The 12,864-nt window shown below is 35.1% G+C and overlaps 1 protein-coding gene across 1 annotated transcript; it reads right to left on the bottom strand.

Annotated features, from left to right (window-relative positions):
• Positions 1-6,312: 6,312 nt before the first annotated feature.
• On the bottom strand, positions 6,313-11,667 carry LOC113236033 (probable cationic amino acid transporter). Its single transcript, XM_026471972.1, has 5 exons — positions 11,520-11,667; positions 10,593-10,741; positions 10,060-10,214; positions 7,663-7,771; positions 6,313-6,820 (listed from the first exon to the last, which is right to left on the bottom strand). The coding sequence occupies exons 1-5, from the start codon at positions 11,615-11,617 to the stop codon at positions 6,648-6,650; spliced, it is 684 nt and encodes a 227-aa protein (XP_026327757.1). The 5' UTR covers positions 11,618-11,667; the 3' UTR covers positions 6,313-6,647.
• Between the last annotated feature and the right edge of the window lie 1,197 nt (positions 11,668-12,864).

The raw sequence follows: 12,864 nt of genomic DNA, 5'->3' as shown, positions 1-12,864 counted from the left end.
CAAATTGTAAGGGAGGCGTGCTTATTTATAACATTATAATAAATAATTTTTTGGCTTAATATGTGTTTTTTTTTTCTATATTGCGATGACAACATTTTTCGCTAAATTCGAAGCATTCGTATTTACAGCTGTAACAGTAACCGAAATGATCCTAAATTTAAAATAACAAAAACGGCAGTTACATTTCTAAAATCTTTATTATTTGAAGATAAATTAATCTCTTTTATAAATTAACTATTGATTGACATAAAAATATAATTCATTCGACGTCTTTTAATCCTATACTGCAATCAAATCACAGTTTGTTAATACTTAAAATTAAAGAAAAATAGTTAAAGACCTAAAGGTGCTCACTGACTGATATTTACATTATCTCGTTGCAATTACCTGACGCCCAAATCGACCTTCTGGTACTAAGCGCCATCTTATGCATTGAAAATAATAGTTTATGTGACTGTTACATAACGAAAGGCATTAAAATATGAGTGTGGGTTTAAAACATCACACGAGTGTTTTAATGCCTAATTATATACATATACATACACTGCTTTATCTATATACACATATTATAAGCTCTCTATGAGGTGTTCGAGAACCGCATGTTACGACTGGCGAAATGGCGGCAAATAAAAATTTCTATTCTATTTTATTTCCTTAATGGCGGCCACACTCACGCATGTCACAGAACCATAGTGTTTATTTAATTCATAGACAAACTAGAGTCGGCCCCAACTATCATATCGTTCGATATCAAGTAACGTGTGAAATTTGTCAAAATTGTTTGCTACTGACATTTCATTTCGAATAAAACTTCACCTCGATTGATATTAGAATTGAGGTCGAATCTAATTGTTTTGTTTTTCAGAGATGTTCGAAATTTAAATGTAATAATAAAATCGAATTTTATATTATCAGGCAATAATAACATTTTCACAGATAAGAAATTTGTTCTAACAAAACAGGTTACCTTTGCTGGTCGTAATTTGCGGTTTTTGAACACATCATAGAGGGTTATAAACCCGTGTGTAGATAAAAAAATTAAAGGCATTCCGACTTTATTAAATAATGGACCAATAACTCAAGAGGTCTGCTAATTGCCATCTAAGACAGCGTAGACAGGTATTTAGTACACACAATGCCATCTTTTGACACGCATATTTGTCAAAGTTCCGATAATAATTTTAACTCTTGGTCAATATTTGCTTGGTCAATAAGAGAATTGATTGATATCCACGGCTACGACGACCTCTGTGGTCGAGTGGCTTGCACACCAGTTTTCATGGTGTCGCCTTCTCTGAGGTCTCGGGTTCGATCCCCGGCCGGGTCAATGTAGAAACTCATTTTTCTATATTGCCTCGGGTCTGGGTGTTTATTGTACCGTTGATTTCCATTTCCATGACACTGGTTTGTTATAATTACTAATACAAAGCTCGAACACTCAGTGAGTATTCCTTCGATCCGGCCGGATTCGAACCGACGTCTTCTAGCTTACCGTGCTTAGTTGGTATAGAAGACGTCGGTTCGAATCCGGCCGGATCGAAGGAACTTTTTCTGAGTGTTCGATCTTTGTATTAATAATTATAACAAACTAGTGGAGTAATTTCACAAAAAATAATTGAATATCAATTCAATAAAAATTTAAAATACAAGTGCATTAGTTACTTACTTTGGGATCAAAGCAACGTATGTAATGTTGTCAAATATTAAAAAAAAAAAACATAAATTCCTAAGATCTGCAGACTGGCTCTATAGCTCAGTTAGTAAGAGCGGTAGTCACGATCGAGTCTAGTATTAAAAAAATATAGGTAATTGACGTAAGTTTTTTGTACTGAATTTTGGTGACAAATTATGTTTATTATAGATTATCATCATGAACTATTATTTAATATTCGAATGTGGTAACGGGAAATATTCTATAATATTTCACGATGATATACACATATATTCGAGTAATTAAACAATAAAAATTGTCACCAAAATTGAGTAAACAAAAACTTACCAGAAAATTACTGATATATTTATACGTAGTATAAACTACATGCTGTTGATCCGCGCCATTTAGATCTACGACGGAATTTTAACCCTTTTTCAGAGATACGATCTGTAGTATAGAGATAAGCGCCTCTTGATTTATTGGTCTATGATATAATCTAAATTATTAAAATGAATTTTACGGCTTACGGGTTAAAGATTACGTTTGTTTAATACTCTACCCTACAGTTATGTGTTCTTAACAAAAACGGTCGGCTACGAGGTGTCTAAGACCACTGCGTACACTCGCTTATTACAATTGTTCGACGTTGTAACGTTTCAAGCACATGCGCTGTAATCCCGGACCATGTAGCCGGTCCATTACAAGTAGTTCACTTGTGGTCATCGAGTATATAACCAGAAATAGAGACGAAATAAGGGCTATACATTCTTGGCAACTCATCGGTGATATATCACTTATAAATATCAACTCTCGTTTCCACTGAAATTACAAATTAGAAAGCTGAAATAGTACAGCGCCAACAACTGACCTCTATGTACGTCTCCGTATATTCCAAAAATAGTCTGTATTTATTGTAATAAAGATAATATCTCTAACAATGGCGTGCTGTTTTATTCGGCGGTGTGTGGTAAAACAGCAAAACATCTAATAACAAAACAAACGGAATCAAATGTCATCGGTAATTAAATATGTAATTTTGCAATTTTCGTCCATTATAGCAAAACTCAAGTTAACTGGTCGATTTGAAGTGAAACAATTGACGACACCCGTCAATTGTTTCGAATTTGGGTCGGCCAATCGGAGAGCAATTGTCACAGTAATGATATGGCAGTCACTGGCAGAATAGTTTTCAACTAAATTAAATGACATTTCGTATCTATTTCTGGTTATATACTTGATGCTTGTGGTACATTTAGCTCAATTTCTTCATCACTGCAATGTGTAAAGCTGTAATATTACAAGTGTGCAGTCTTTATTGCTATATGACTTTCGAATTAAGCTATTACCTTAGAATAATAACGCATAGAAACCTAGTCCGCACACGCTAAGTGAGGCAAATTGAAGCGCGCCAAAAGGGCCTACACGAGCGGGCGGGCCTTCAGTGCTCAAGGTCAACTTGCACCGCGAACATACCAAGAATTTTAGCTAAAAATGACGAAATGTGCGGTAAATGAGTGTAAAAATACGTCAGACAAACATAAAATAGATATTAACATCACATTCCACAAGGAAGTAACGCGTTTCAACTTGTATTTTTATATAAATATTCACTAAAACCGAAAATTAACCTACTACTAAAACTAGCCTACATGAATTTGACTTTTGCCTCACTTGTAACAGTTCGTTTGATATGAAACTAACATTCTATGCGTTATTATTCTAAGGCTATTACATAACAAGCGATTGCATCTGGTCAGCAATGTCGATGAATTTGATCGGCGTTGCAAAAAAATATTTTCTTTTATTGTAATATCAGAAATCTTTGTTGTATTTATTATACGTATTTAAAATTAATTACATTCCTGTCTACGTACATCCTATTCATATTAGATTGCAATGGGGAGGCACACTGACCATTTCTCCCGCTAGATGGCGCATGAACGCTGATGCTGTTGGACTGGCATACTCCACGAAAATGTATACAAAGGGTGATTTTTACAATGTTCACATTACAGTGTTATGTTTTTGCAGTGTGTTTCAACACTTGAAAAATATATGCCACGCCGTTATTGACGATTATTACGATTGGCGCTCATCTCTAGTACGCACCTTTATAAATCAATGTCACACTTTTTGAGCTATTATTATCGTTTTCATTTGACTTAATGCCATGACAATAGATTTTTCACTATACTAGTTATTGTAAGACGCACTTTCGTTTTGCAATTAGCTTGTATTCAGTGCAACTTGCTAATGTTGTGCAAAGTTTTACCAATTCATTTGCATGTTATTCAAGTTTTTGCATTTTAAAAAGCACCTTTTAAATTTTTTCTTTCACGAGGTTGCCAGTTTAGTAATTAGTTAATTTTAATCACCACATGTCACGACATAACTTTATATAAGATAATACCTCATCACAAAATACATAATCACAAACGGCTCGGCCGCTATACGTTAAAATCCCTGTCAGGTTTCCAAAGTCGATTTATTTCTAAACTAACAATAACACTATTTTTGTAGCATTCATTCAAAAAGGTCATATTATTACATTAACTGACATTTTTGTTCTAATACCACTAATGCAGAAGAAAACAAACTTCTAATTAAACATACTTTAGTTTTCACGAAGACGGACTAAAATAACATTTGCAGGGTTGCCATTTTTGGTAAAAGTTTAAGCAGTCATAAAAAAGTATGTTTATTAAATCTATATACTTTTTTCTGAAGGAGTAAAATGACAGGTCATTGCGTAAAAGTGTTGCCCGCTTGCAAGTAGCTAGTGATTGCAGTCGATAAATATTATGTCGACTATCGACTGAATGTTGATTACGCACCGACGAAAATGAACGAATCATCATCGGCCAATTATTCGTCCAACTGATGGGCACAGGTTCATTTAAATTGTTAATTTTTGAAAATTCATACTAGTGTACGAAGTTTAGCAGCATTTGTATAAAAAATACAAATAACAGACATTTTAAAGCACTTAATTTGAATTTAATCTATATAATGAAGTCCGCCTGTCGTTATTAAAATGTGTATGACAAAAAATTATTTCGATACTAATCGACCAACTGTCAAAATAAGAATAAAGAAGACAATAACGCAATTAGTAAACGTCGTAACATTCACAATTTAGATACCTATTTTTGGCAAAATCTTACCTACTTCACAATCTACCGATAAAACTGTTGACAGCTTATACATGGCTATTTAAAATTTTACGAAAACTGGCAACCCTGCAAATGTCATTTCACTCAGTCTTCAAAAACGACGGACTATACAATTGTTTAATGGGATAAATAACCACTTGAAATATCTTTCAAAGGTACTAACCCTGTAAATCTGCATTTTAACAATTAGGTTTGCTAAATACAATACTGTGATGGTAACTATTGGTTAACATCAAAGTTGTTACTTTAAAGTACTTAGTTAAGGTAAACCTTTCTACTTACATGTTAAGAAAATCACAATAACTTACTTATTTTTTTGTCATGCGAATGTATATTATGTATTATTTCTTAATTCATATTTATGTAAACATTGGTTGCTTAATAAAGTAGTGATAAAATAGGTAGTTTCGATTATACATTAGACATCACTACATTGTCTATTTATTGACATTCCCTGAGTAATAAAAATCAGAAATCTGAGCTAATTGTATCGTTTAAATATTAGATGACTGTGCAAACATGGACCTAATAAATCGGTCGGAAATTTATACGTGGCTTAAGTCAAAATAATAGTAAAATTACGTATAGATGTTTTCAGGATTCAACCACAACCACACATATTAACGCGAAACCGGCTTCAGTCGGTTACAAAAAGCTTTATATCTATGTAATTAGAACGAAAAGGACGCACTACGTCTTTCTCGCTCTTATTACATGACAAATTGAGCGTTTTGTGGGGGAATTATAGCACATAGGAAACTCAGGAACCACACGCGATGTTGGTGAATTTATACACGCTCGACTTGCCAGTCTCACCGACACACAGTAAAATTATGAGAAAAAAGGACAGCTAGTGTTTTAATTGTTCATATTCGCATATACGTGTGGTTGTTTCTTTCAAATTTTGTTTCACAATTCGGCAATAGTATTTTGAGGTGCCATCTATTGGCACAATACTGAACTACGTAGTTGAGAGCTGTCATTGTGTTTATGATACTAGCACGGTGTTATATATTTCATAAACTGGATCGCGCACTTCGATATACCAATATTACAAATTTATTTATTAGGTTATGTTATGTCGAAACGATGGTGTGACCAGGTGGCTGAATGTCTGACAGTACCAGTGAGCGTCGCATTCCACCTAGCCCAAGACAGTGCAGTGGAGAGGATTGATTGACGGTATACTTGTCTAAAGTCCCGATCCTCAGCAGTGAGGGACCGACGGAGGAGGAGGTATGTTAAGGTTTATTTTAAGTAAAAGTAAAAAACCGAGCCACGTGAAGTAGTGGTCTGTCCTTGTCTAACAAGTTGCCAACGGTAAATAAATCATCTTAGGTAGTGTCTAGTTTATTAACTTTTTTAAATTTTGGTTAATTAGCGTAAAGGTGCTTTTACTGTAATAATACAAAAAATATAATATATATCAGCAAGGAAACCTTCTATTATGAAGTAGCATATCAAATAAGTATGCTAATTCGTATTATGAAATAAAATTAGTAGTTTTGGTCAATGCATAAGCGGCCACATTTTCTATAAAAACTAAAAAGTTAAAAAGAATATGGCTGACTGAAACATGAATGAACACCCAATTAGAAAGAGATGCATTACTACTTTGAAACCTCTCACTCTAGTTTTATTAACTTGTGCGCGATCCAGTTTAATACAAGTCCTTTGATACCAGTTACTACACATGCGTTACATCAACTTTACTTGGCAGCTGTTTGCGGCGATGATGCGTGAGGAGTTCCTTGTTGCGATGCTGTCTGGCACACATAACTACAGTAACTTTCTTTCTTCTTAAAATTTTCATTGTTCAATCAAAATTTTGTAGTAATGTGTTTCTTTTCAAGAGTGCCGTTGGCGTATTCTTTGCCATTAGAGAGTTCTTTGCAGTTTGTGTGATCTTTGCCATTGCTTGTAGTTGTCGTGTCAGCTTGCGTCTTGTTGAGAGAACTATTCCGAATGCCGTAGCCGAAGTAGATCAGGTAACCTGGAATCGCATTAATCTGTTAAAGACCAGGGGCCGCAATTTCTATGTCGATTTTGTACGTTTGATGTTCTGCTAATACTTAAAACGTGAATAACACACTGAAAGCGGGTGCGGGACCCGATATGCACCCGTCTCGCCCCCGCGCATGGTTTGTTGTTTTCTACATAAATACATGGAATTACACACGCCCCGCTCCCGACCCGACACGCACCCGCTTTTAGTGTGTTTCACACTTAAGAGTAGTGGCTAGCCATCGAGCTACTAATTCAACTGCCATTGTAATTTTTTGGTATTCTGCTCTTCAATGGCGAATCGATGGTGTAGACTTCGTTGGTGTAGCCTACTAATATTATATATATCGAATTTGTTGACTAAATTAGTCATTAAAAGAGACAAAAATAAATAGCAAATTCCGTGGTAGTTTTAGTAAGGCAACGGCGATCTTTAGTGTTTGAATGCCATCACTCCCATTCTAATCCACTGGCACTCTATTAAGACAATACCTCAATACAAATATTCTTTATTGCACACTGGGACAAATACATAATAATACAAAACAATAAATAAAAAGTAACAGGTACAACACAGGCGGCTATATTATTAAATAGTAATCTGTTCCAAGCAACCTACGAGTTACTGGTATAACTACTCTACTGTTAAGAAAAAGACTCAACTGCCATTACAAATAGATTTTAGCAGAGTCCCAAATATTATCATAATTGCAATATAATCCCAATGGAGTCCCAATGGGATTTGAATGACCAGCGGTTTCAAAAAAATTAGCAAAATTTAGGCCCTGATAAGGCTTTCAGCAAAACCAATGAGAATGTCATATCACTTACCAATAACCAGCCATATGCTGAACCGTATCCAGGTCTCGTAGTCGAGCTGCACCATTAGGTAAAGATTCATGCATACGCTCAAGTATGGCACCAGTGGGACTAGCGGCACCTGAAACAATGTTATGCTACAATAAACTGCATAAATAGATGCCTCCAATGAACACTACGCCAGTGTTTATTCAATCTTTGTGCCAATGGGTAATTGTTTTCACAAAATAAAATTAATATAAAAATAATAATAAAAAAAATTAAAAAACAAGACCCAGACAACAAAAATATTTAGCTAGCAAGAAAAAAGTTATATAAAAACTGGGCTGTATAAAAAATAAGAAAGAGATAAACAAGATCTTTAATAAATAGAGCATTGTAGAGCAATGTAGAATGCACTATGCATGCGATAGGTCAATGACGCCAATTTAATTTTTGGACCTGTTCTGTTTTTATTTTGATTTACGTTTCTTTTTTTTCCACAAAATTATGCTTAAAGAATATTTTTTTCTCATAAGAATTATGTATTCTCTTACTTAACTAATTCAAACTTACGAAATAAATGAAGCCCACTAATATAAAAAGCTAATAAAAATAACGTAGGAGAATTGACTTACAAATAAATGGACGACGGGTCTAATACGAAAACCACGAAAAAAATGTCCCAAGTCAACCTATTTAAACGTAGTGACATGTCAAGGAATATGAAAAAGTTAAAACGTTGAATTTAAATTGTAATGTCATCGCAGTACTGTCTAATTTTGCTTGCTTCGCTGTCAGTCGAACAAACGAAGACTAAAGCGTGAATGACGCTCTGTATACGATTTTAACGCCCTATAAGTTCGGACACTTTTTAGCGCGGACCCGACGTCCATATAATTGTAAGTCAATGCGTAGGAGGCAAAAATTCAAGCGAACAAACATATATGACGCGGCAGAGCGTACTAGATGCGGCAATGACACGTTCAGTAATGGTAAGTATAATTTCCTTTTTTCTAGTTTTTTTATGTTTGACAAATAGCGATCTTTCACTACTTTTAGGACAAGTTCGACTGGGATGCACGATTGAACGTTCCCAGCTCGTTATAAGTCTCTAATACGTATCTACATTATGCATATAAGTAAAAGCTTGCAAAAAGTAATATTTTTTGGTAGGTATTTATAATATCAACCTACGTGTATGAGTATATGAAATAGTTGTAACTAAATACTGATTTTTAAACACACCATTCTAACTAAAATTCATATTTTGTAAAAAATAGGATATTTAGTTAGAATGACAGTCTTTAAACCTGTAAAATATGAAGGAAAATCAAATTGTACCAATCAAATAGTATTTTTAAATATTTAGTACAGTGTAGTATTGACCTCATAATACTAGAAGTCCGTAGTAGTTCATGTGTATTCAATTACTAGTTTGGAGCGTTCGTTCAATGTCCCAGCAAGGACAAGACGAACTAAGGAATTAGACGAACTAAATGAACTAGAAGACCGACCTAGTTCAGTTGACCGATTGAACTAACTAGGATTGCTCCCGCTAAGGACCGATTAGGGACAAGTCTACAGCAGCGCACTGAAGGCAAAAATGGCGCAGACAACTAGCAAAATATTGGTAATAGTTGGTAAGTTACATTGACGAAGTAGTTCTAGTTTTTAAATAAAGATGGTGTTATTTAGTTTTCATTATAGCGCGGTATCCAGTATTGTGCACGTATCCAATTTTTGGTACGTCTCCTTCACTTAAGACGTCCCTCCTACTACACATGTACAAATGTGTATAAATGGCTAATTATATTAAAAAAATATTACAGAATAAACCAATGTTTATGCTGTAATATAAGTCAATAACTTACAATTATATGGACGTCGGGTCCGCGCTAAAAAGTATCCGAACTTATGGGGCGTTAAAATCGTGTACAGAGCGTCATTCACGCTTTAGTTTTCGTTTGTTCGACTGACAGCGAAGCAGGCAAAATTAGACAGTACTGCGATGACATTATAATTTAAATTCAACGTTTTAGCTTTTTCATATTCCTTTACATGTCACTACGTTTAAATAGGTTGACTTGGGACATTTTTTTCGTGGTTTTTGTATTAGACCCGTCGTCATTTATTTGTAAGTCAATGAGTATAAATGAATATTTTAGACAATGTAAAAGATTATGATAGGAGGTCAAGGTTTCAATAATTAAATAGAATTGTTATTTATCAAATAATAATATTAAATAAAAAATATGTCACATAATAAGAAATACGTCATATTACAAGCAGAATTATGTCACTTGAAAGTTTGGATTTTTATTTTTTTATTTGCCCATACTTATTATTGCTGGAGAGCGCGGTTCAACTTTTGAACTAACTTGCAACAACTCGCAATGGCTATGAACAGCAAATAATCAGCACACTCACGGTGAATGCCAAGTCCTTGACGCTTAGCCTCGGCTGCCGGTAGAGGATGACCAGCAGCACGATGAGGCCGGCCCCCAGCGTGCCCAGCGCCGCGTCCAGCCCCGGCCCGTCGTGCTCCCAGCGCATCAGCGTGCACGTCGCCAGCGCCAGCAGGACTGCACGCGACAAACAGGTCGTTGTGGAACGGTTCGCATCAGTGGCGTCACACTGGGGCCGGTCCGGCCAGGGTAACGCTCAGAACTCAAATTTCAATATATTATTATATACACATCATTCGAGCCACCACGCGTTTTCACTATTAAGTGCCACAAGCTTAAACAATGTTTGTTTGATCAAAAACTATTATGCAATTTTGAAAGTAGTATACTGAACGTCTTTTCCATAAGTCCTTGTTGGGAATTTGGATTTGCAAACACCGGGGAAAACTTTTTCTTCGACGATAACACTATTTTTGTATTCTAGTCCTTTACGACAAAAATGCGAGGTGGCTCGAATTACGTGTCCTGGAGTAGATACGGAACACGGAAACTCACAAAGTATAAAGATACTGCACTTGGCAATGTTGGCTGACAACTGTGTAGGCTGCTTAATGCCCAACAGGTTAAAGGTCTGCTTCGCTACGGAATACCCCGTCTCTGGTACAGGTTTGGCGGGCAGCTGGACAGATACTTCCTCTTCATATCTGTAAAATAGAAAAGAAAAAATACAGCTTCGTAGTTTACGCATGTTGACCAAATGATAAGAGAATAGCGCACCTATAAGGATACATTTTTATGTCAACGTAGATAAATAAAGTTCTTTTAGTTATTTATGTATAATATTACCATGGGAGTCATTGACCTATCAACAATGATGGGAGTTCATTATGTGGTGTCTAAGAATGCAGCATACAAGTGCGGTTTGATTAATTCGTGACTTTATGGTTAAATAAAAACTTTATTCACAATTTGTTTTTATGTCTTTATTTAGAACTCCTTACTAAGCAACTGACGTTACTGTAAAAAAAATGGTAGTAAAAAAGTTATGGGAGGTCAACGCATAAAGGTGGAAAAAAATTCCATAGTCTAAGGGTCAACGACATCATACTATAACATCGAATTTGGCTAGAGTTTAGTTATGCATTTTTTTAAACTTGTTTATCGTTTCAACAAACGAATCAACAGAAAAACTATTAAAAATACTACCTACTTCTAAAGCAATAATCAAACATGGTGTTAAATTATGTAATTAAAATTATTAACACCCTAATTATATAATCAAATTGTTCAACATAAAAACAATCATTCTGATATATTTATTATGAATTCCATTTCGATAATCATGTCCGGAAGCTAGTAGCGCCACTAGACAGGCGATAGAGAAACTAGACAAAACTATAATCACTATAATAAACTAAACCGTGAATACTATGAAACATGACAGAAGCAGTTATGAAATAAAAAACAAAAATTATAATATACCTTAGAATGAGGACACTGGTAGCTACAATTGTATAAGCGAGTAATGTGCCGATGGACATCATGTTTATGAGCTGATCCAGGTTGAAGATCGCGGACATTGTAGCTGTGAATTTGAACACATTATTGTACTACTGAACCGATACAGTTAAGATGGGGAAATTACATAAGAAATCTGAAATTATGGCCTTTTAATTATGAAATTAGTACCTATTGAATTTATTGAATAGCAAAGGTCTGAGGGACACGGCCGTTGCACCCGTCACCCTGAGACTTAAGTTGCCAAGTCCCATGTGCCTGTAATTTCACCAGGACCCTTACCCTTCAAAACTGGAACACAGTAACGCATGGTGGTATAAATATGTAAGGTGGCAGTACTTCCCTGGACGAACTCTTTCACAAGGAGCTATACTGTTCTACTAAAATTTGTGATCTGTACATCAGCCCTTAAAAAGATAAATCAATTTTCAAACTACACGTATATTGTAATCGCCTAGTGCTTTTGTAGAGCAGAATAATAGAATAATCATTGCCATATATCGATACCAGCCCCCGTAGCATGGCTACGCATGACAGTAGCGACGCGCGCGATAAAATTGAAAAAAGCGCGCCCGATTGGCTGATTTTTGATTGATCTAAATTAGATCTGATTGAGACAGCCAATAGCGCGCGCTTATTTCAATTTTATCGCGCGCGTCGCTACTATCATGCGTAGCCATACTACGGGGGCAGAAGTATCTATTAATATATGGGACAAACCACGGTTTTTCAATAGAGCCAAAAAACAATTTTATTTTTTTAAATCTGTCTATAACTTTTTACTGTCTGCTCCAATTTTGATTGTGTCTAGAGCAAAGTTTCTTAGAATTTCCTCTTCTTTCATGCGTCGGCTTCGTTTTATTTCGGACTGTGACAAACCTTTTTTTTTTGAGTAACTTTGCTCATCATATAGTTCCCTAAAAATCCGCTAGATGGTATTGACCAATTATATCTAAATTTAAATATCGATACCAGAAGTATCAATTAACGTAAGGGACATTTTGTCGAAAATGAGTTACATCTTTCAAGGATCCTTTACAACAGAATTACGTATAATTTTCTATCTCTTCCAAGGATCCTTTACAATAGGATTACGTATAATTTTCTATGTCTCTTCCTGCTTACACTATGCTCGACGATTTACACTTTACGATTTACTTATTAGTAATGTAAGCCACAACTAAACATATTTTTTTATTGTAAGGGACATGCTATATTTTAAACCTCTGGGCATTCCTACATTTTAATAATACCAATCGAGAGAGCGGGAACTTCCGAATCCAATGAGATAATATGTAATTCATTTTCG

Source organism: Hyposmocoma kahamanoa, unplaced genomic scaffold, assembly GCF_003589595.1.
Source record: "Hyposmocoma kahamanoa isolate Upper Pololo Valley unplaced genomic scaffold, ASM358959v1 88, whole genome shotgun sequence".
Taxonomy (NCBI): domain Eukaryota; kingdom Metazoa; phylum Arthropoda; class Insecta; order Lepidoptera; family Cosmopterigidae; genus Hyposmocoma; species Hyposmocoma kahamanoa.
Note: the sequence above shows the minus strand (reverse complement) of the source record. Positions and strands in the feature narration are given on the sequence as shown.